We start from the raw sequence: 23344 nt of genomic DNA on the forward strand, positions 1-23344 counted from the left end.
TGCTTTGTATTTTGTATGTATTGCATTTTGTATGTCGCTCTTTCTTCCTTTTTTATGTGTTATTTGTATTGTGAAGCGCTTTGTGCATTCGTGCTGTGAAAGGCGCTATATAAATAAAACTTACTTACTTACTTACTTACTTACTTACTTACTTACTTACTTACTTACTGTGCCATTTCATGCTTATGTCCGTTTTTTGTTTTTAGCCTTTTTTATTGTGATTCTTATTGTATTTTTACCGCCTGCTTTCACTTGTACAGCGCTTCGGTCAACGTGAGTTGTTTTTAAAAGTGCTTCAGGAAATAAATGTGATTTGATTTGATTCTACCTGTGTGCCTGTTACCTCACCACAGATCTCCAGTCAGTGTATGACGTGTGTGGCCTTCCAGGCCATCCGGGAGTACATAGTGGGCAAGACAGCGCCTGTTCCAGTTAAGGTCTACGACTACTACGAACCAGGTGTGCATCTGATGAATATTTTTAGCACCTCTGTTTCGGAGCAGGAAAACCCTGTAACTCACCATGATTTACTGCGGGCTTCTCTTTGAGGAAATTGGAATTTCTCTGGTCTAGTTTTAGTGAGCGTGTTTTCCCCCTGTGTGCGTATGTTTGTGCGTGTGTCCCTCTAGCGTTCGAGGCCACGCGTTTCTACAACGTGAGCGAGAGCAGTCCCCTGGCGCGAGAGCTGTGCGACGGCACAACCTGCAACGAGGTGGAGAGTTCAACCAACCAGTGGATAGGTAAGACTGGCATCCCTGTCCAACCAGTGGATAGGTAAGCAAATGGTAAATGGACTGCACTTATATAGCGCTTTTCCACCTTAGTGGCACTCAAAGCGCTTTACAATGGCCTCTCATCCACCCATTCACACACACATTCACACACCAATGGCGGTAGCTGCCATGCAAGGTGCTAACCTGCTCATTGGGAGCAATTTGGGGTTAGGTGTCTTGCTCAAGGACACTTCGACATGTGGACAGTTGGAGCTGGGATTCGAACCACTGACCCTTCGATAAACTGAACGACCCGCTCTACCAACTGAGCTACAGCCGCCCCTGTACGGCTGGCATCCCTGTCCCCGGTGGGCACACAGACCCTCTCAAGCCCTGGAGCTCAATGTTTTCATCAGAGCAGAGAGCCGGGTGCTGCAGGGAGACTCTGCTAACGGAGCAGGAAGAAGGTGTGACTGACCGACCGACGTCCCAAAGAGCACCTCTGTGTCCTGTGTCCACTGCTGTGCATGTGTGTGTGTGTGTGTGTGTGTGTGTGTGTGTGTGCGTGCGTGCGTGTGTGTGTGTGTGTGTGTGCGTGCGTGTGTGTGTGTGTGTGTGTGTCCGTTACTGGCAGAGCCTGGCGCTGGAGGGAGAGGAAACAGAAACGCAGGCCCACACAGGAATGCCCACTGGCCTCAGTTGTCATCAGCCATGCCCAGTGTTTTTGTTTCAGGAAGACACACACACACGCACACACACACACATACACACACACACACACACACGCACACTCTCATTAGATGGGACCCATGTTGCTACAACAAATGGCTACGTTTGGCCCTGTCGCCGTGGCGATGGGCGGGTGGCCCTCCCTGTGTTGACGGCGTGTTTTGGCTGAGAGGCGGAGGCCCCTATGCAGCTGGCCGCCATGCCCGGGCCCCAGGGAACTATGGGGGATTACTCAGAACACACGCCATCCATGAGCAGCCCATGTCCACATGCTCATCGCTGTTTCTCCTTCCTCACCCCCAACCCCCCACCACCCAACCCCCCCACCCCCACCCCCCACCCCCCAACCCCCCCACCCCACAGTCTTTTATGTCCGCTCTCCTCCCAACATTTCCCGGTTTTAGTCTAAACTTTATTTTTCTCCAGGTTTTGTTCAGGGGAACCAATGCAACAATGTGTTTGGCTGCCTGGAGGAGGAGCAGTTTGAGCGCTGCACCTGTTACAGAGACTGTGGCTACGACGGCGAGCCCGTGTGCGGATCGGACGGCCAGCTCTACCAGAATCAGTGCCAGATGGAGGTGTTCGCCTGTCGCAACGGAACCCGCATCGAGCAAGTGCCCCAGTCCCACTGTCCCCAAAGTACGATCATACTCGGTTCCTTCTCTTACTCTGCTCTCTCGGTTTGGATCAAAGCGTTTATGCTTCCCCAATTCCCTCAGAACGGGGGATTGAGAGGTAAAAGTGTGTGTGTGTGTGTGTGTGCGTGTGTGTGGAGGGGGTTGTGGAAACAGCTGTTCAGGTGTAGTGCTGATTGCTGGATGAAGTTTGTAAGGAGTGCTGCGCCCCCCCCTCTCTGCCCACCAGTGCTATATTACAGGGCAACTCCAAATGACAGAGTGCTTTTGTCCCGGCCTTTGAAAACCCTGTCACATTCCTTTCCGACGCACAGACCAACAACAAAGAAGCTTTCTTGTTGTGGAGCAGAGAGGGAAAAGGCAGAGACAAAACTGTGTTGGGAAGACTGGGCCCGCCGGTGCCAAGCGGCTCATCGGTACATTATCAGTTGAAAGACAACCATTCTGTAACCTCCCGGCTTAAACCTACAATATGTAGGATTTTAAACATTCAATTATTTGCGTATTGTTATGAGAAATCAAGACGGGATTGGTCAACGAGGATCTCTGTGAAAACCGCATCGACGTTGTTTGGCTCTGCTACAGCAATTTCTAGAGTTCAGTGTCAGGGGGGTGACACCACAGTTTTGGGAAAAATGCAGCGTGGAAGTTGTACTCAACAACGCAAAACATTCTTCTACGGCCTACTGCTCCAAGCAGGCTCCAGGCGTCAGACATAAACCTGCAGCATAAAGTACATATTGACACTTAAAATGTAGATTAAATTATTGATTAAGTCATTGATAATGAAAAAAAAAGAGCCTAACCTATCTGGTGAGGTTTGGTTGGGTACGGTTCTGTAGAAATCAATACGTAGGCCGACTCAAAATGGAAAGAAAAAAGTATTTCCCAGAAGTACAGTACCTATGCGGTTTTGCCTGTTAGTTTGATACTGTGTGCACGTCACTGAGTGTGTGTGTGTGTGTGTGTGTGTCCGCTCACGCAGTGGGGGCCGGGGTGGATGACGCGGAGCCGGCGACCGTCCAGGAGGAACCCGAAGCTGCTCCGCCGCCCGTGCCTACAGGTACAGTACAGCCTGCTGCCCGTCCACACCCCCCTCCCGCCCCCCTCCATACCCCCCTCCCGCCCCCCCAGCGCCCGCGGGCCTCCCTCTGCCCCCCCTCCAGCTGCCCCCCCCCAGCGGCGTGAGGGCCGGCGCCAGGCGAGCGCAGAGGCTGGACACCTCACGCCTAATACGCTCATCGCATCCGCTCACAGAGGCTCGTCGACGCGCTGCGGGCGTGTGAGGGGTCTCGAGGGCCACGGGCGTGTGAGGGGGCTCGAGGGCCACGGGCGCATGAGGGGTCTCGAGGGACCGCCTGTCGAAGCCCGCCGCTCGCCACTTCCCCCCTGGCCGAGGAGGACGAGGGGCGCACCTAGCCGCGCTCCTCTCTCCCTCCCTCCCGTCTCCTTCCGACCACCGCTACCCGCCGAGGAGGCGAAAACATACCGAAATATCTTAAGTAGTTAGTGGTGGGTGATGGAGGGGGTGTATCTGCCCCGACGTGTGCTCACACGCAGCAGGTCCTGTTCACCAGGAAGTGTAGAGAAATGTGTTTAGCGGTGTTGTAAGCGAACCTCGGCTGTGATCACTCAGTCTATTAGTGAGTGTCTACCTGCGCCATGCCGGAGGCCGTTACGACTTGCCCCGGTCTGCAGCGCAGTGGGGGGGGAGCGTCGCCTTCTCAGAAGATCGTGTCTACAGGGCAGGGAACACTCAGATGAAGAGGGTGATTGGTTGAGCCCTCTGGGACAGATAGTTTCTGCTCTGCCACTACATACCATTAAATGTCATGTTGACTTTCGGATTCCAGGTCAAATCTCTCAATGCGTGTGGGTGTGTGTAATGTGGAAGGTGTGTGCGTAGAGTTGTAGCTGTTCTAATTGGCTGAGAGTGAAATGCACCTCAGTCATGCAGAAGGCTGGTGTGTGTGCGTGCGCGTGTGTGTGTGCGTGTGTGTTTGATGTGGTGTTGCCTGTGCGGACTTGTTCCCATCCTGCAGTTCACAGTAGCTCTAACAGTCAAAGGTCTCTTTGAAACAAAGACCGAGGCTTCACACTGTTAGAGAGCTCGCCACAGGAATGCCATTAAAGCCGTAGTGCGCTACCCAAACCTTCATAAAACGTTGATAAAACCAGACGATTACAGTAAACGTGTCACTGTAAACCACTATGACTGTTTCTGACCTGAACCCCGACGAGCGTTAGGACTGTGATAGATGCAATGTCCTGTGCCAAGAAACTGTCAGTCTTCACAGCGAGGAGAAGAAATTGAGGCTCTGGAATCAGTTTCCCTGTGTGGGCATGTCCTATTGGTGAACCAGCACCGCAGCTGAGTACATAATAACAAACTCTGAAGACTTTAGAGTAGGATAAACAAAGAGGACAGAGTCGCATCTGAAATATTTGATCTCTAGAGAGGGCTTACCATTTGCCAGATGCATGGGAAAAGGAGCTTTCTAAGTATATAGTGACCTCTACTGGCCACATAGGTGCATAACATGACTTAAATCTTGAAACGACTCGGAAAGATACTCAACTGCTGTTAGCGGATGCGAGAGGTTTTGTGCTTAGACAAGACAGGAGAAACACATCTTTTCTATGATGGGGTTTTACTTTCGATGTGTGTCATGATGGTTAAACCTCTCTCAGTTCTCTCTCGTACCTAATCGTCTGCAACCCTCTCCTTCTCTCTCTCCTTTGCTCTCCCCTTCCTCCCTCCCTCCCTCCCCTCGTTCTCTCTACCCTGCCCCCCCCCCCTCTCTCTCTCTCTCTCCATGCTGTAGGTGAGGAGGAGCAGGGGTCCATGGCGGAGGTGTCCTACTACTCCTACGAGTATGACCCAGACTCAGAGCCCTTCCCTGCTGATGGAGAGGACCATTTTGAGCTGCCGGTGGGGGAGGAGGCAGGAGAGCAGGAGGGGCCTGCAGATAGCCAACTACCCACACTGGACACATTAGACCCCCCGGAGAGATGGTACAGCCCGCGCAACCCTCCGTCTGCACATCAACACTGAGCTGAGCTCACACTCGGTACACTGACGAGGAACCACAGAGCCTAACGTCCTTCTGTCCTTCTCTCCTCTTGTCCGCAGAAAGTGTCCCCTCACTGCAGAAAGTGTCCCCTCACTGCAGAAAGCGTCCCCTCACTGCAGCTCCAGCCATAGCTCCAAATTGTACATTGTTTGTGAATATGTTAGAGTGAGTGGAGGAAGAGGAGAGAGTGGGGACTGTCCAGCCCGAAAGGAAGAGATGGTGGGGTGCGGAGTGTGTGTGTATGTGCATGTGTATGTGTGTGCGCGTGTGTGTGTGTGCATGGAAGTGTGTGTGTGTGTGTGTGTGTGTGCGAGTGTGCATGTGTGTGTGTGTGTTTATTAAGCTAGTTACCTCCAGCCCTATTTTTCTTTCTCTTTCATATCACCCTTCTCCTATTCACCAGTAAAAACCATAGCATCTTTGTTACTCACTGTAGTGCCTTTAATCTAGGTTGAATAGTCAAGTATTTATGTTTGTAATTACACCTACGTTTAAACAAAATGTTTTTTTTTCTATCTGTGGTATTTATTTGTAGCTAGTGCATTTGTTTTTTTATTTGCCTTTTTATTGGTCATTGCCCTTTGCCCTTTGCCCCTGCCATCTTCACCACCTACACCAAAACACGGCAAGATGTGAAGCACATGTTTTCTAACCTGAGGAAGCCTCGGATCAAACGCTGAGGTGTACACATTATATTTTTCTGTACCTATATTGTGTTAAGCTGCTGGAGTGAGAGACAGACTACTAACCCAGGTGTCCTAAAGACATATAAGCTCAAATCCTTTATCAACATTCTACCAAGCTACCAATACCTACAGTGCACACATCACAGTGTGATATCGCTGTAACCTTACTGAACTCACAGGGATTTGATTGTGCAGTACATAAGCTATTTTGTTTTTGTAAAATTTTAACCCATGAAGCGATTCACCTTAAATAAGAATGAAGTTTGGAATTACTGTAAATGTACCAAATTTGATGTAGTTAACCCCATGCATACATTTCAAATACAGTGCTTTTGAAAAATAAATACAAGAATAAACTATATAATCAACGTCTCTGTCGCTTGTATGCTGCTAAGCTGAGTCTCTCCCTGAGCAGCAATTACTCCATTCCCTACTCTGTGTGTGTGTGTGTGTGTGTGTGTGTGTGTGTGTCCTGGGAAGCAAAAAGCAGATTTGAAGGTCAAGCCACTCTCTTGGTCCATTTCCTGTGAAACGATAGTTTAGCCTGGAGATCATTTCCTGTTAGCAGTGGGCTGTATTATAGCAGTCCTTCAGATGGAATTCAGCTTGGATGGCTGTGACCCCCTGACCCCTTAGCAGAGCTGTGAGTGGTGGACTGGCCTGTGTGTGTGTGTGTGTGTGTGTGTGTGTGTGTGTGTGTGTGTGCGTGTGCATTTTACCCCTGTTAACAAAAACAGACTCATGTTACCCAAGCAGCAGCCAGCAGAGTTAGAGGCTGTTAATGTTTAATGTTTGTTTTCTGGTCGGGGCACTTGTCCATGCTCTGTTACCATAGCCTCGGGCCACTTCCTGTACATGCTTCAGTTTGACTGCCCATTCCAACTCACATGGCCATGCTGCTTGGCTAAGAGGATCTTTGAGAGAGCCTATTGTATGGCCATTCTAGTGAGGTGGTCTCATATGACAATACAGGCGTATGGTCCAACACCACTGCTTAATAGCTATCCTTGCGCAGTCGAGTCATGTACAGTATGTTGATCCATCGTAAGGGGAGAGAGTGGACAACTGCTGAGCTGAGTTACCTTGTGAGAGGCCTCGCTCCTGGCGCAGTGCATCCAGGATAGTCTCCCTGGCAACTACATGCATGGATGAAGAATGAGATTGTGTCCATCACACTGCGATGAGCAGAGAGAGTGAACAGAGGAAGGGGGGTAGAGGGGATCTTGGTTTCATGGATTGCAGTGACAGGAGATAGCGTTACATGAGAGTGAATCGGAGTGGTGACATTGTTTCTAAGGCAGCACAATGAAGGCACATCAGCAGCAGGGAAGCTATTCAAGAGGCCGGCTGCTATTGGTGAACTAGTAGGGCTGAACGTGAGACTGCACTGGACTCAACATTTTTGTGGTGGAACTAGCTCAAAGTACATGGGGGGTCTTAGGGTTTTCTGATCATCTTAGACAGGAGAAGGGTTGATTTCAGGATTTATGGTTGGAGGGAGGCAAGGCAGCCATGATGCAGACTAGAGAATAACCACCCATTCTACTGCAGAGATGATCTTTACAGCCTAGCTCAGGAGCTAGGGTAAGTGTCTGCCTGGACCCATCTCAAGCCTGTCTCATCATCGTACACTTCTGGTGGGTCTATGACTACATCGGCATTCACCATACTGAAGCAGTAGTGCATGAAATTAAACTGGATCTGTCTGGTTGCTCTATGAAGACTGCTTATGCTGTTTCTTTCACACTTCATGCTGTGAGAAAGTTCTATGCTCGTGAAGATTAGTATGCGTGTTGATCTTGTAGTAGTTTCAGGGATCCTTGTTGGAGGTCAAAACCTCTTTGATCATGGGTGAAGTGGAGAAAAAACGGCCCATCATTGCTGGCAGAGAGAAAGGTGAGTTTCCAGTTGCAATATAAACTGTTGTGTTCAACACTGACCATGTCGAGATTCTGTGCTGAGAACATTGTGCTTCTCCCGTTAATGATTCTTGACCATTAGCACTGACTATTCTCATCTCATAGCCATTGGTTGACTGTATTCATTGCAGAGAGGAAAATTGACTAGAGGAGTTGATCATTTCTCAGTGCTTAGACCTGCCAGGACATGCTCAATTCGGTGTAACAGAATGTTCCCAGCCCAGAGCCCACAGTAGCTTTGCTTGTGCACAGGCATCTGAACATTTGTATGCTGATGTCATATCATTCCCCAAGCTATGTCTTGGTGTATTCCCTTGGGCACTGTGGAACGCCAGCTGTTTGGAACATCAGCCTAATCTAGCATGTCTGATCTACACCGGCCACATGCCAATTTTTCAATCATGTCTCCAGGGACAATGGCTTTTTTTTCATAGAAATTGTATTTTCTGTTACTTTGGCTCTCTACTATACAGCTTGTTTTTGTTTGAAGTAGGCCAAAATTAAATTCTCAGTGCATTTCGATAAATGTGTGTGTACCTGTCTATCTTCAACGTACAGTATCATGTAAAATCTTCCCATAGGACCAGGACCCGGACGCTATGCGTTGCCACCAACCATTGGCTTCATTGGTCATGACTTCACCAAGCTAACAAGTCCTGCTTACTCCTTCCACACCAGAATGAGTAATAACTGTGCGTCTCAGCTGCTTGAAGGCTCACCAGATATTAGGGGGAAGGGGGCATGTCCATTCATGAATTATTATGTTATAGTAATCTGCCCTCCCAATTAAGAGATTACTGTAATGACAAATTATAGCCTTTGGAGGGAGACAACATCCTAAATTATGACTAATTTTTGTGAACATGTGTGGGCACTGTACGCATTTCTGATATCCTCTCAATGTGATTTGTGTTTCTTTCCTGGTTTATCATGCAGTGTGCTGTATTGACTCCAGTCCTGGCCCTCGGTATTATATTGATGCAAAAATCACTCGCTTTGGAAGAGATGGCAATCCTTCATACTCCATGTTGGGTAGAGTGAAAGGACCAAGTAAGTTCACAACACTGGCTTATTTTTAAAAAGCTTAATTGGACTTGTTGACAGCAGTACTTCACATTGTTTCTTCCACTAGATGGATTGTTCCAGACTCCAGGACCAGGAGCATACAACCCTGAGAACGCCTCTCTGTGCAACAGCCAGCGACCCCCATCCTACACCATGGGGTCTCGTACCCGCTATCGCACAGTGGACTCGGTGCCTGCCCCGAATAAATACTCTCTCCCCGCACTCATCAGCCCTCAGGTCCCCACCAAGCCCGCCAGTGCCAGCTACACAATCTCAAGTCGGTGTAAGTCAGGGGGTCCGTCCGAGGACTTGTCCAAGACGCCAGGGCCTGGGAGGTACAACAGCACAGACCCAAGCATCTACCTGCCCAGGCAGCCAGCATTCTCCATGCTTGGTCGTCACAGCATTCCCAACGATGCCACTCTGAAGCCTGGTCCTGGAACCCACTACCCTGAGAAGGTGACCGTTCACAAGCCCCGCGCACCTGCCTTCTCTCTGGGTATCAGACACTCGGACTTTGTCACCCCTCTCGTGGTCAATCTGACTGACTGAACAACGCCGTCTCATGTCAGATAAAACACAATGAGTGTTACTTGCAGATTAAAGGAATTCTACTGTGATCTTGAACAGAGGTGAAGCTCAAACAATGCAAAGGCAAGGCAGAGAAAGAGGGCATGCAAGACAAAAAACAAAAGGTCTTATTAGAATACACACACCCTGTATGTAAAGAAATACATATTTTATTAATACTGTCTAACAACAGTATTGATTAGGACTCAACAAAATAAATGACATTTGTCAAAATGTATAATGTCCTGTAAGAATATATACACAGCATTAAGTTAAAGCAATTAAAGGAAAATACAGAACACACAAGTCTCATTTTGAACATGTAGTTTGTTCAAGAAAAACATTTGATGACTGTAAATGCAACAAATCTTGTAACTTATCAGGGTAGGTGAAATCTCCCACAAGAAATTTCATCTTCATATTGCTCCCAGACCAATCCATCATCACATCAGATCTTCTCGCTGCCAGGGAACGGGGCTTTCTGTCCCCCGCTCTCCTTGGATCCCTCTATCATACCTCCAAACGTTGAGGGAGTTTTTAAAAGAAAAACTGCAAATAAAGGATCTATTCTATACACCAATGCACATGGAGAGGCACATTGTGTATAGTCAACAAAGACCACACCAATTCAACATAGGTGGTTTTCAGGACCTTGGAGATTTCCCACTCAGTCCTTTGGAAGAGGTCTTCTGAACAGCAAAATATGTGGCTCTATGGAGTAAAGCACACAGGTGGTAGTCAGTATTGACTTGTCTAGCATGTGGTTGTGTACTGCAAAAATCCACATTCAAAATACAAATAGCATTAGAAGGACCTCACACGTTGAAATTGCTCACTTTCAAGACAGTCTATTGTGATATCAATCATGCCATCACTGTTATGGATCAGGCATGACTCAATCCCAAATTAATTGAAACAATATGCTCAAAATAAACACACCTGTTCACAGGAGTCAAAACAGTTTCCTATTGATTTTGGGGTTGATACATATAGTAAAATGGTAAATGGACTGCACTGCACTTATAGTACTTATATCACACACACATATTCACACACCAATGGCGGCAGCTGCCTTGCAAGGTGCTAGTCTGCTCATTGGGAGCAATTTGGGGGTCAGTGTCTTGCTCACACTTCAACAACCGCTGTTTATTGAACGACCCCATCTACCTCTTGAGGTAGCACACCTCAAATGTATTGCCATTTTAATTTATTACTGTAAAGCACTCTGTGCATCCGTGCTGTGAAGAGCGCTATATAAATAAAGCTTACTTACTTACTTACACACATGCTTAATATGTGCTATGAGGTCCAGGTTGCCCACCTGGTTTGTGGATCATGTAGTGGATCCAGCCCTGGCTCTGCTGGACCCCCAGACCCTTCCACTCCTCTTCTGTCATCAAGTGGGACGAGGATACCAGCTTGGACAGGTGCTTAGGGAGCATGACATGCCTGTGATAGAGGGGGAACATCTCATCTCTTAGCTTATAATGGTCATGATACCAGCTTTGACAGGTGCTTAGGGAGCATGACATGCCTGTGATAGAGGGGGAACATCTCATCTCTTAGCTTATAATGGTCATGATACCAGCTTTGACAGGTGCTTAGGGAGCATGACATGCCTGTGATAGAGGGGGAACATCTCATCTCTTAGATTATTATGGGCATTAATTCATACATGATTGGCAAGGTAAGTTAACTTAGCCAGCTGAGCGTACAGCTAGTCTAGCTAACTAGTTTGCTAGCCGTTAACGTTAAACGAAATCAAATGACTAACATGAACTTACAGCTAAGTTACTGAAACCGTAAGCCAACGTAATTTTCTTTATACAAAAAAAACACCGGATCCAAGCTGGCCAGTGTATAGTGAGCAAACGTTAGGTAGCAATCTTAAGTTACCGTTAAAGTTATAACTAGCTAGCTAACGTTAGATAACTGTTAGTTACGTCGTTAGTGTAGCACTCTAACGTTACGACCTGAACCAACCTGTATTCGAACTCGTCATCTGTGTACTTGTTAGAGTAGTAGATTGTTTTCGACATACTGAGAGAGCTGGACTAGTATCCTCTACGTCTGTTTTGAAAAGTAGTAGCTGCCGTCTGTTTTGAAAGTACAGTACTATCTGTTTTTGTAGTAATAGTAGTATTATATTTTGGTAGTACTATCTGTTTTGGTAGTATTAGTAGTATTATATTTTGGTAGTAATAGTAGTATTATATTTTGGTAGTACTATCTGTTTAGGTAGTATTAGTAGTATTATATTTAGGTAGTATTATCGCTCTTCTGCCTCAGAGAACGGGCGTTAGTTGTCATCTGGCAGCGGCGCGAGACAGCAACAGATTTCAAACCCAACGGTCGCTCGCTTGCTGCGGATTGGTTGAAGCCGCGCGCGTGACAATCCATGGACGTCCCGCCCTCTGACGTCAGCAGCACACAACGTGTTACACATATTTTACACAGATACAGTTCATTGTGTACTAGCAATAGCTAATTCACACAGAAAAACAAAACTTTACATAAGGTAGAAGGATATTTCACCTGATATGATTGCTGTTTTTTTTTTTTTTTTTTTAATCTCGGGATATCTGGCAATATAAATGTTTTTGGGTTAGTTAATCCGATTATTTGAGTGGACAAAATAACTAAATTGATTTCCTTATAGTACCCTCAGCTTCAGCATCACCACTGAGGTAAGCAGACCAGCTCCTCCGCGCATGCGTAGGGTTTCCAGCAGCGTTCCTCAGAGCAGAGCGCCCTAAAGCCAGTCGTGTTCGGGTTAATTGTGCGTTCTGTATCTAAAATGTGTATTCTGTAGGCTATCTAGACGAAGTGTTTTCTGAGTTTTGTGAAAAGTGCTTTGTAAATAAAATGTGTTACACATGGTTATTAGGATATTAGCTTATTATTAGTAGCGTATTATTGCTGTAGAGTGTGTGTTTCCATTGATAGAATGTCATACTTGTTGCACACCATTGTTTTGGTGCACCCGTGGCCTAATTTTGTGTGAGTAGACGTTGGCCTATGTACGTGTGCCTGACCACAACTTGTTCCTGTGAGGTTACAGTAGGCACACAAACAATATTGTGTCAGTGTGAAGACATCTGTTGAGGCACCACATACAGTATTATTTGACCTAGATTTCATATCTAGCAATGTCTTCTGTCTAGATTAAAAACTAAATAATTTCAGAAATCAATAACCCCCATATATGTAAACTAGAAGCCTTTGACAAACTAATAATTTATTGGCCAATGATTCTGGCCGTTGGTGACTCTCAAGTAATTTAGTTATTTACAGATATTTACAATATAGCCTACAAGCAATACTGATTATATATTAAATCCTAAATAACCAAGATAAATTGTAGACTTAGAGAAATAACAAATGCAGATCCATTTTAATCTTCATAATAGATTTTTCTGTAAATATTTTACACTCTGAGTACAGTTTAAACAACCTCCAGTCATTTGGAGTTCAATGTGCAGCCTAAGTAAATAAAGTAAATTAGTAACATAATATCTGGAGTTCCCTGAAAGTGTGTTGTTTAGTGATTGTATTCACATTTGTCGGTCTTGTAATGGGTCTTAATGAATGGTAGTGAATACTTAGTTTGATTTATGCCACTGGTGAATGCAGAATGCACTGAAAGCCAGCAGGTGAACACCTGTGCAATCAATATAGGCTGCAAATAATAGATGTGTAACAGAAATGTTCAAATCGTGTATACTTGTATACGTTTATATATTATTATTATTATTATTATAATTATTACAATAATAATAATTATTACATTATTTTCTTCTTTTTTTTCTTTTTTTTTATTATTATATATATTTATTTTTTTAATATGTAGCCTACACTATCTACAGGTACATGTATGTGATATAAAAACCATGTAGACTGATACTGTGCATTTGTTATTACAATATTGTAGTAAATATATAGTGTAGGCTACTTCAGGTCTGTTAGCCCTGTCAAAATATCTCACATTGTGTTTAGGAGGATTCCTCCTCACTCACAATAGTAGCCTGATAATAGTAGGCCTATTATAGTACTGATAATAGTAGTCCTATCATAGTACTGATAATACTAGGCCTATCATAGTACTGATAATAGTAGTCCTATCCTATTCTCTTGCCTACATATTGATGACATCTAGTTTATGAGTAACTTCTCAATACTCTCCCTAAAACAACCAACTGATGCGATTGGTTGTTTGGAGGAGGAGGTAGAGAGAGAGAGAGTGTGTGTGTGTGTGTGTGTGTGTGTGTGTGTGTGTGTGTGTGGCGGGGGGGGGTGTAACAGTGGTTAAATGGCTGAATGTTCTCATTGGTTCAGGTTCATTCCGAACTGTGGATTTTAACTCTTAACATCTTCTCCTTCTTTGACTTGACGGTAAGTTGTTGCTGTGCTGCCTCTTGTCTGATTACCTTCAGTGTGTTTATGATCAGGATGAAAATGATGTTTTCTCATCCACTGGCAGGATATCTGAGTACAAACTGCATACTGTATCTGGTACCATTTTATTTTTTAAAATGTTGTCTTGCACATGCATTTTGTGATGCGTCAGACTTTCTCAGCTTCTCATTGCCACTGCTGACCTTTTCAAATGAAGCAAGAAATGTCTTGATATTTACTTTTTTATTTGAAAGCTTGACATCATAAAGCTTTATTATGTTAAAGAGGCATTAGAGTTCTGGAAAAGGTAGTCCATATACTGTCTTGTTTGCATCATCCCTGTGGCAGATCTGACCTAATTTATTTATTTATTTGATTGTACCTTTATTTACCCAGGGATGCCCACTAAGATCAACATCTAATTTTCAGTGGTGCTCTAGTTGCACAATACATCATAAACTAGAAATGGTGCTCAGAGAGCACAGACCTCCGCCCCTGAATGCATTTCATGGCTCTGTCCATGCCAAAATTGAATGGGTTCTAAATTGGCCCATGCTTCACCCCTCCACTGAGTTTCATTTAAAGCAGTCTGGTAGTTTTTGTGTAATCCTAGTCCAGAGGTGATTGGCCGTCCAGGCTGTGTTTGGGCGTGGACCTGTCCCGTGATTCACTGGGGTGGAGGTAAAAATGACAGGAGGTGAATGGGTGGCTGTATTTGGCCAGCTCTGTGGCGCCCCCCCTTGGGTCACAACCGGCGGAGGGCAATATGGTGCACTTCGGGCTCCCCCCTGCACACCCCAGTCCAAACCCTGTGTCTCTAGCACCCCCACACAGGGAGCTGGCTTCGTTCTAAGTTTTATTTTCATTCACGGATCCGGCTCGTGATTTGGATCTGCTCCAAAATGTAATAAGTTCTAAGGTGGCCCATGATGCACCCCTCCACCAGGTTTCTAGTTTGCTCACTGCTCATGCTACTCTTTCGCTCACAGATAAGGAAGCCTTAGGCTACAGTTCAGAAAACACTTATCAAAATGGCTGATCTTGAAGAGTATGAATTTGACGGCAGCGCTTATCGTTTCGAGCCTGCCCGAGATCAAGGCATCAGTTCAAGCGGAAGTTTACACACGTATGTGCTGCGACTACATAGTTCTATGCTAAATATTTTAAAAAGCCTTTCCAGATGAACTAGAATCTTACTTTATGGCGAATTATATGTCAGAATGCCAACTAACACCTCGGTGAGTTTCTTGTCTTTGAAATTGAGAGTTTAACATGTTTTTTGAATGATTTTTCATGGTGCCCACCCACATCCATTGTATGACCAAAACGGTGGTAGAGCAATTATCACAAAAGTGCTATTTTTGTCAACGTTTTGATCTGAACCATTGTATATGATCATAAGTAACCTTAAAACAGGGCTAAACATGATTTTCCCTTTACTACTCCTTTAAAAGCCGTCTTTCCAAGTTTAGTTTTGACTCTGGGGATCTCAAGAGTCAACCAGTCCTGAGACCTTGTCTGGTGATGACTAGCCTGCCATGTGATGAGGGATGTTAGCTAGTTGGGTAGCTTTTCTAAGATGGCTTTGTACACATACAGGGGCAGGTGTTGTGCTCTCCTAGTGGCCAGGGGTGGCCAACCCACTGCCTGATACAAATTACAGCGGTGCGGAGTGACAGTGTCAAGTTTTTTCAAGGTAGTAGGAGTGGCATCTATTGATCCCTTGTGATGAAGGATGTAACTGTTTCCCCCAGAAAGATTTGAAGATCAAATGTCTGCTAACACCGCTTTGGTTTCAGACCGCAGTACCAGAGATATCAGACCACCACACTACCGTAAAGAGGTGTCTGACACCCCCCCCCCACACACACACACACACCCACCCCCACACACTTCTTTTAAATGCAGCTAGGCCTTCTGTGGGAGACAGAAAACGAGAAGGCCTGGCCTGTCTAGAAGATGGGCAGTATGGCTCTCTGGGGAGAGGGAGATGGGGCAGTGGGAGGACATGGGGAAGAACTCTGACAGATGGGATTGGTTTAGGTCCTTTGTTGTCCTTCATTAAGAGGAGTGCTGCATTGTCCCCTTCCGGTCGTTTTCTATGTCTGTTTCAGAAGAATTGTACTCACTCACAGACACACACACACACACACACACACATAGACACACGCACACATGCGCACACACATGCGCACACACACACGCAACAAGCCAGTCATCTTCTGTATTTTTACAAATTTTGTACATTTCAAAGACATTTCGTTTGTTTCCACTGTATCTATAAAAAGCTTTCCTACAGTTGAGGGGACAAATGCCTACGCCTATGACGGCAAAGCACACTGGAGGATTGCAACATGGTGGCAGTACTAATGTCAGCTAGGTTAACCTCTACAGAGAACGCCTGTCTCACGTCACAAGCTATGAGGTGATTACCCTTCTAGTGTCTCTGTTTCTCACCTCAGTCACACGGAACAAACACAGAAAGAAGCCACACTGGGGGTGGCATTCTGTCTGTCTCATATAGTCAAATCTGGACAATAGAGAGAGAAACAGCGGAGGTAAAAAGAATGAATTTGATATGACTTTATTTTTCCCTGGGCAGATCGTGGTTTCATGAGTTGAGTAGGGATTCTAAGGCTTTTCTACACTTCTACACACAGCTTTTCAACATCACTTGAACCACTAGGGATTATAATCTTAGATTCATTTCTTATCCCCTCCATTTTCTTATGCTCTCTTCGGGGTGATCTCACAATTCATGGATAGCATAATTCAGTCCCAGAAAGTGAAATTAAACGCTGATTTAAATGTAGCAAAGATGTACAGTGCGCTCTCGTTTCTAGATGCATGTGTGGCGTTGAATATGTTTGAATGCATGCGCCTTCCTTTTGCAGCCAAAGGATACTGCGACGTGGGTACAGTATTTAGTCCGTGTCATACAGGGATGAATAGTGTATCAGTGGTGTGTGTCCTGTGCTGATGATGCCGGCTGTGTGTGTGTGTGTGTGTGTGTGTGTGTGTGTGTGTGTGTGTGTGCAGAAAGACTGGGCTCTGGCAGATGTGTGCTATAGCTAATGCTGTCTGAGAGCAGCTGGGTAGGGCTGGGCTAATAGACGAGCAATAACACAATGACATCACCCAGGGAGATGGGGGGTGGGGGGGGGGGGGCGCTAGAGAGAGCCTGAGCAAGGCAGTGGGCGGGAGGGAGGGAGGAGGCCAGCTCAGAAGCAGGGAGCTGTGAGTGGAGAGAGCACGCGTGTGAGAGAGGGAGAGAGGAGCAGGCAGGCAGGACACCCCTCGGTCAACACTGACAGGGATACGGCTCTTCCTGGAAGATTTTGCAGATTCCTTCCCCCCCCCCCTTTTTCTTCCATTACACCTCTCCCCCTCCCCTTCCCCCTTCCCCTCGTCCTCCGTCAGCTGAACCCCCTCTCAGTCCCTGCGTCGGGCGGCTCCTCCGGGCATGCTACTTAAGCCAAAGTATGGCCGCTTTCGCAACGACTCTGTGACTTCCTCCGACGACCTGATGCAGAGCTTAGCCATGAGCGGCAAAGTGGTGGCCACGCCGGTCATCCCGTCCTCCGCCCCCAGCCTGCCGCTGCCCCCCCTGCCACCCCTGGAGCCCTCGCCTCGGCCCTCCGCTGCCCCGGCCCTGGCCGACTCCCCCTGCCTGGACGGGGAGCAGGACGGGACCACCACCTTCTGTATGCTCATCCCCAAGATGCCCCAGTGGAAGTTCTCCAACTCGCTGCTCAGCCGGAGTCCCTCCAACTCCAGCAGCGGCTCCAGCTCCAGCAAGGACTCTGGCAAGGCAGCCCCAGCGCAAGCCTCGTCCCTGGGGTCCGGCGGAGCCTCAGCCGGGGGCCCCGTGGCCAGCCTGGCCGCCGTGCTGAACTCCTGTGACCCTGTGTGTGTCACCCCCTGTTCCCTACAGGCCATCGGTCGGCACAGAGCTGTGGGGAGCAGCGGCAGTCCAGGGGGCCAGGGCACGGGGGCCACAGAGAGCACGGCGAGCCCCGGGGGCCACAGCAACTCCAGGTCAGGGATGAGCCGCAGGACCAGGGTGGAGGGTATGTGGCCGGGAGGGGAGGACTTCAGCCAGCAGAAGGGCAGCTTCCTCCACAAGCCCTCCCAGGGCTGGCTGCATCCCGACAAGAAGATCACAGGGACAGGAGCCTCTTACATTGTCAGGGTGAGTCTGTGGACCGTCCGGAGCTTTGTGCATGACCCTTGTGTTTTTATGCCGATGGTGCTTTAAGAGTGGAAATTACATCTGCTATTGCAAAAATATTTCTTGAGTCATCTGAATGCTGTAGGTTTTAGGAATGTGTTGGATTTAAAAAAATATCAAGACTGCACATCTAGGTTTATTCAGTGTTTAGTTGTTTACCAACACACTTGCAAAACAATGATTCATCTACTTTGGGGAATTGGTGGTCCTTGTAAACATAGCAGGCGTCATCCAAAGGCAAGCGACCCCTTTGACAGCTTCTCTGGGAGACAATAGAGCATTAGAATGCTACAGGGACGGTATGCGATGCAGCCAGTGTGCCGGGGCTGGGCCCGAGGAATACATAATTTAATCCAGAGAGATGGCTTTGTGTGACTGCCTGCATGGGACACTGCGTCAGCCTTTAGGCTCCATGGTGCGATAAACAAAGAAATCATACAAGCCCCCAGGGGGGACAAACCCTAAATTAGAGGAAGCAGGTCAATTTGCTGCTATTAGTAATAATGAATAATACACTTAATGAAGCACAATGTTTTGATAAGCTCAATCAAGGGTAGGAGTGTAAATACGGGTGTGGGAGTGGCATGCTTTGCTAGTCTGATTGTTTGTGTTACATGGAACTCAATATAGTGAAAGTATGTTTATGTGCCATGAAACGATGCAGTCTTTTTAGTGATAATGATAACCAAATAAAGCGTGCTTCAAATAAGGTGTAGAGACATACAATATAGATCTATCATATTTATTACTCAAAGACTACACCGATGTGTTGGTGTAAAGACTGTGTGGTATTTTCTCCTGCATCTTTAAAGTTAGTTGCCCACTTGTCAGTGTAGTCATTTTCATTTCCTTCCTGTCTTCTGGTGCTTTTGGGTCATAAGAGGTTTACTATCCAGAGCAAGGTGGTAATGATCTCCCCTCAGAGATCCCCTCCACCTCCTCACCCCACTCTCCCCCTCCTCCACACCCCTACCCTCCACCTCCTCACCCCACTCTCCCCCTCCTCACCACACTCTCCCCCTCCTCCACACCCCTACTCTCCCCCTCCTCACCCACTCTCCCCCTCCTCCTCACCCACTCTCCCACTCTCCCCCTCCTCACCCACTCTCCCCCTCCTCCTCACCCACTCTCCCCCTCCTCACCCACTCTCCCCCTCCTCACCCACTCTCCCCCTCCTCCTCACCCACTCTCCCCCTCCTCACCCACTCTCCCCCTCCTCCACACCCCTACTCTCCCCCTCCTCCACACCCCACTCTCCACCTCCTCACCCACTCTCCACCTCCACACCCCACTCTCCCCCTCCTCCACACCCCACTCTCCACCTCCTCACCCACTCTCCACCTCCACACCCCTACTCTCCCCCTCCTCCACACCCCTACCCTCCACCTCCTCACCCACTCTCCACCTCCTCCTCACCCACTCTCCCCCTCCTCCACACCCCACTCTCCACCTCCTCACCCCACTCTCCTCCTCCTCACCCCACTCTCCCCCTCCTCACCCACTCTCCCCCTCCTCCACACCCCTACTCTCCCCCTCCTCCACACCCCTACTCTCCCCCTCCTCACCCCACTCTCCCCCTCCTCCTCACCCCCACTCTCCACCTCCTCACCCCACTCTCCCCCTCCTCCTCACCCCACTCTCCCCCTCCTCACCCCACTCTCCCCCTCCTCACCCCACTCTCCCCCTCCTCACCCCACTCTCCCCCTCCTCCTCACCCACTCTCCCCCTCCTCACCCACTCTCCCCCTCCTCCACACCCCTACTCTCCCCCTCCTCACCCACTCTCCCCCTCCTCCTCACCCACTCTCCCCCTCCCCACCCACTCTCCTCCTCCTCACCCACTCTCCCCCTCCTCACCCACTCTCCCCCTCCTCCACACCCCCACTCTCCCCCTCCTCACCCACTCTCCCCCTCCTCCACACCCCTACTCTCCCCCTCCACACCCACTCTCTCTCTCCTCCTCACCCACTCTTCCCCTCCTTCTCACCCCACTCTCCCCCTCCTCCACACCCCTACTCTCCCCCTCCACACCCACTCTCTCTCTCCTCCTCACCCACTCTTCCCCTCCTTCTCACCCCACTCTCACCCTCCTCCACACCCCTACTCTCCCCCTCCACACCCACTCTCTCTCTCCTCCTCACCCACTCTTCCCCTCCTCCTCACCCCACTCTCCCCCTCCTCCACACCCCTACTCTCCCCCTCCTCCTCACCCACTCCCCCTCCTCCTCACCCACTCTCCCCCTCCTCCACACCCCCACCCCTCAGCCTCAGCTAAATGACATGGCCCCTGATTAGCCCAGTCTAGGCCCAAGCACGCTTTCTGATGACACTACACAGCCCCCATTCATTACTATATTCAATTACATTTAATCACAGTCATTTGTATCATGTGATGGGGAGGAAGAGCCAGGGTTGCATGGCTGGGAGCGAGAGTCCATCTGAATTAAAACAGAATAACATCAGCCTCTTAGGACAGCCATTAATCTGACACGCAGACCGGGGGCTTCCCTCAGATCCAACCGCTGACACCGCCGTCCCCACATAAACACCTCGGAGTGTGTTAGCCTGCGGCTAGGCTAACCCCCTTCATCAGCAGCTTGGAGACTGTGCACCAATCCAGGGAGGAGTGGCACCGATGAATGGATTACCGCCAGCGTGACAGCGGATCTCTCTCTGCTGGTGTCTCTGCACGGCCGCCATGGGCCACCCTCCACCTCCTCACCCCTACTCTCCCCCTCCTCACCCACTCTCCCCCTCCTCCTCACCCCTACTCTCCCCCTCCTCCACACCCCTACCCTCCCCCTCCTCACCCACTCTCCCCCTCAGGCGCCCCCCCTTCCTGTTCCATACTCTCTGAGACAGAGTGGGAGACAGAAACCTGGTGCGGCCTTGACTCGCTACTTCCTCTCTGCCCACGCAGCCTGCCTGGCGGCGTGCGCCAGCAGCTGCCCTAAATCTGCCTGACGGGCACTGCAATGCGCTGACGGAAAATAACCCCCCCCCCCACCACCCCCCTGCCCCCAGCTAGTCAAACCAGACAGCCATCCTGCCATCAGCGATACCCCCACCCTGGCAAGGACTCCTTCCTAGAGAGAGTGGAAAGAGCAGATATTGGATAGCAGACTCTGGCTGCAGAGAGGAACAGGATGTTGCATGTGGCAGTGATAGAACAGCCAGATTGGCTAATATGATAGATATCCTTCGCTGAAATTCACTTCCTTTCGAAAGGGAGGAAATTGGCTCTTTCTGAAGGGCACTAATGTTCTGCATATCTGAAGAATGTGTCTTGGAAACTCAGCTGGAGCCTCGGTTGCAGGAATCGACCATTAGAACGGGAGAGGGAGGGCGGAGGAGAGCGAGAGAGAGAGGGGTTTATGCCGCGGTGCGCCATGCAGGAGAGAGTGTGACAATGAGGGCATTGAAAGAGGAAGAGAGGGAAGGGAGAGAGGGAGAGAGACCACTGATTGACCCCCGGTCTCTCCTAACCTTGTTAGGATGCTCATTTCGCTTTTTAGCCAGATGAGTTAGCTGGGGCGAGTCCTCGGCTGGTTTGAGTTCTCCAGTAGTCACAACAGATCCAGGCAAGAAACCACTCATTATGATTATTATACTGATTTAGCTTGAGTCAAATGAAGATAATGTTGTACAGTAGATGACGTGCGTGATAGATTAGGGCACGGACCAAGCTCCTAGACATTTGAGAGAGAAGCTGACTGGCTAACAGCGCAGAAGTCAGTGCTTGTCTCTAGGGCTGGGTTCAAAGAATCGATTCATCGATTCTGAATCAAATGATTCAGAATCGATTCATGAATCCCAAAATCGATCTTTTATTTAATGAATGAATTAATAAATGAAAGAATGAATAGGTCATTCATTCATTCATTCATTCAATGATTCATTCATTCATTCATTTTTGGAAATCAGTATCGATACCCAGCCCTAGTATTGATGTGTTGCATAACTTGGCAGTCATGTAATTAAGGTTACAGCTAAAAAAACAGGTTTTAGTAACACTAACCGAATCGATATTGAATTGAATCGAATCGAATGGAATTGAATCGTGATAATCGATTCTGAACCTTGTGAATCGGAATCGAATCGATTCTTGAAATTCGACTCGATACCCAGCCCTAGTTGTCTCCCTGTGAGAGGAACAAGGTTTGCTATCAGTACGGGAGTACAAATGTGTTGAGGTTTCTGCACATCAGTGAGTGAAGCCCAACCTCCACACCCCTCCGTCTCCAACACACATATCCAGTCTGCACAAGCACAGAGGACAGCGTTCCCTCTTGCCTTAGAGCTCTTAGTGCTGCTAATCCACTCACGGGTCCATTACCACCTCAGTCAGGCCATTACACAGCCACTCTCCCCGGCTCAAACCACCAGGGATCCGTCTTAGTGACTGACTACTAGCCTACACTGCATTTGAAGTAATCACAAGATGGCCATGTTGTGTTATGAAACCCTAATTAGACTACAGGGCACAGGTTTGGCAATGCACACAGAACTTCTGGTCGAATATGGAAGATGCTTTTTATTAAAAATTGTTGTTTTTTGCTATTGTTAAGGTTAGAAGATTGCAATACACTAGATAGATATATAGAGTGAGCTAGCTAAGTGAGGACCATTCTCATACCATGGTAAACTAGAAGTGCACTAGGGCAGTGCAGACCTCCGCCCATGAATGCATGTTGTCAGCATGTGCAGTGACATTAGGGTACTGATACTTATGGTGCATTCGTTTATAACTGGGAGGTGGCAAATTGCGACTTGCTACTAGGAATGATTAAAATAATACGCTGCATGAACTCGCACTTCCTCGTCGTAAATTCGGATATGTTTCTCAGCCCCCAGTTGCCGGCTGACATCAATATCATATCATATCATCATCATATCATTCGCTATAGCTCGAATGCACACAGGTCGGAGGTAGGTATTTTGCCACTTGCGACTTGCCACGTCCGACCACAAACGAACGCACCATTAGAGTGTGGTGAGAGTGCATACAGTGTGTGTGCAGAGTGTCTGTGATACTAGGGCTGGGTATCGAGTCGAATTTCAAGAATCGATTCGATTCCGATTCACAAGGTTCAGGATTCGATTATCACGATTCGATTTGATATCGATTCGGTTAGTGTTATTAAAACCTTTTTTCTTTTTTTTTGCTGTAACCTTAATTAAATGACTGCCAAGTTATGCAACACATCAATACTAGGGCTGGGTAACGATACTGATTTCCAAAAATGAATGAATGAATCATTGAATGAATTAATGAACCATTCATTCCTTCATTAAATAAAAGATCGATTTTGGGATTCAGAATCGATT

General features: G+C 47.9%; 4 protein-coding genes across 5 annotated transcripts in view; 3 read left to right on the forward strand and 1 right to left on the reverse strand.

Annotated features, from left to right (window-relative positions):
• cpamd8 (C3 and PZP like alpha-2-macroglobulin domain containing 8) overlaps positions 1 to 5132 on the forward strand; it is a gene marked incomplete at both ends in the record, with an annotated part of 43163 nt that extends 38031 nt beyond the window's left edge. Inside the window, 5 exons of the mRNA XM_084436184.1 lie at positions 354 to 459; positions 630 to 740; positions 1869 to 2081; positions 3063 to 3140; positions 4903 to 5132. Of these exons, the coding sequence (XP_084292310.1) occupies positions 354 to 459; positions 630 to 740; positions 1869 to 2081; positions 3063 to 3140; positions 4903 to 5132 (738 nt within the window). The remainder of the gene's footprint in view (positions 1 to 353; positions 460 to 629; positions 741 to 1868; positions 2082 to 3062; positions 3141 to 4902) is intronic.
• Positions 5133 to 7684: 2552 nt separating this feature from the next.
• Positions 7685 to 9373, forward strand: cimap1d (CIMAP1 family member D; the record flags this gene model as incomplete). Its single annotated transcript, XM_084436494.1, has 4 exons — positions 7685 to 7733; positions 8338 to 8448; positions 8693 to 8806; positions 8889 to 9373. The coding sequence occupies 4 exons, from the start codon at positions 7685 to 7687 to the stop codon at positions 9371 to 9373; spliced, it is 759 nt and encodes a 252-aa protein (XP_084292620.1).
• Positions 9374 to 9999: 626 nt separating this feature from the next.
• cks2 (CDC28 protein kinase regulatory subunit 2) lies at positions 10000 to 11565 on the reverse strand. The gene is made up of 3 exons (XM_084435818.1): positions 11375 to 11565; positions 10713 to 10840; positions 10000 to 10102 (listed from the first exon to the last, which is right to left on the reverse strand). Exons 1-3 carry the CDS (start codon positions 11428 to 11430, stop codon positions 10059 to 10061), a joined length of 228 nt encoding a protein of 75 aa, XP_084291944.1. The 5' UTR covers positions 11431 to 11565; the 3' UTR covers positions 10000 to 10058.
• A 2113-nt stretch (positions 11566 to 13678) lies between these two features.
• Positions 13679 to 23344, forward strand: part of shc2 (SHC (Src homology 2 domain containing) transforming protein 2) — a 23863-nt gene continuing 14197 nt past the window's right edge. The window contains exons 1-2 of one of the 2 annotated variants that reach the window (XM_084435936.1): positions 13679 to 13783; positions 17721 to 17978. In XM_084435936.1, the coding sequence (XP_084292062.1) occupies positions 13709 to 13783; positions 17721 to 17978 (333 nt within the window). In that variant the 5' untranslated portion in view covers positions 13679 to 13708. Of the gene's footprint in view, positions 13784 to 17035; positions 17979 to 23344 lie in introns of those variants that run through there. The other variant, XM_084435935.1, reaches the window with a different exon arrangement.

The sequence above is a fragment of the Borostomias antarcticus genome, assembly GCF_949987555.1.
Source record: "Borostomias antarcticus genome assembly, chromosome: 3".
NCBI classification, from domain to species: domain Eukaryota; kingdom Metazoa; phylum Chordata; class Actinopteri; order Stomiiformes; family Stomiidae; genus Borostomias; species Borostomias antarcticus.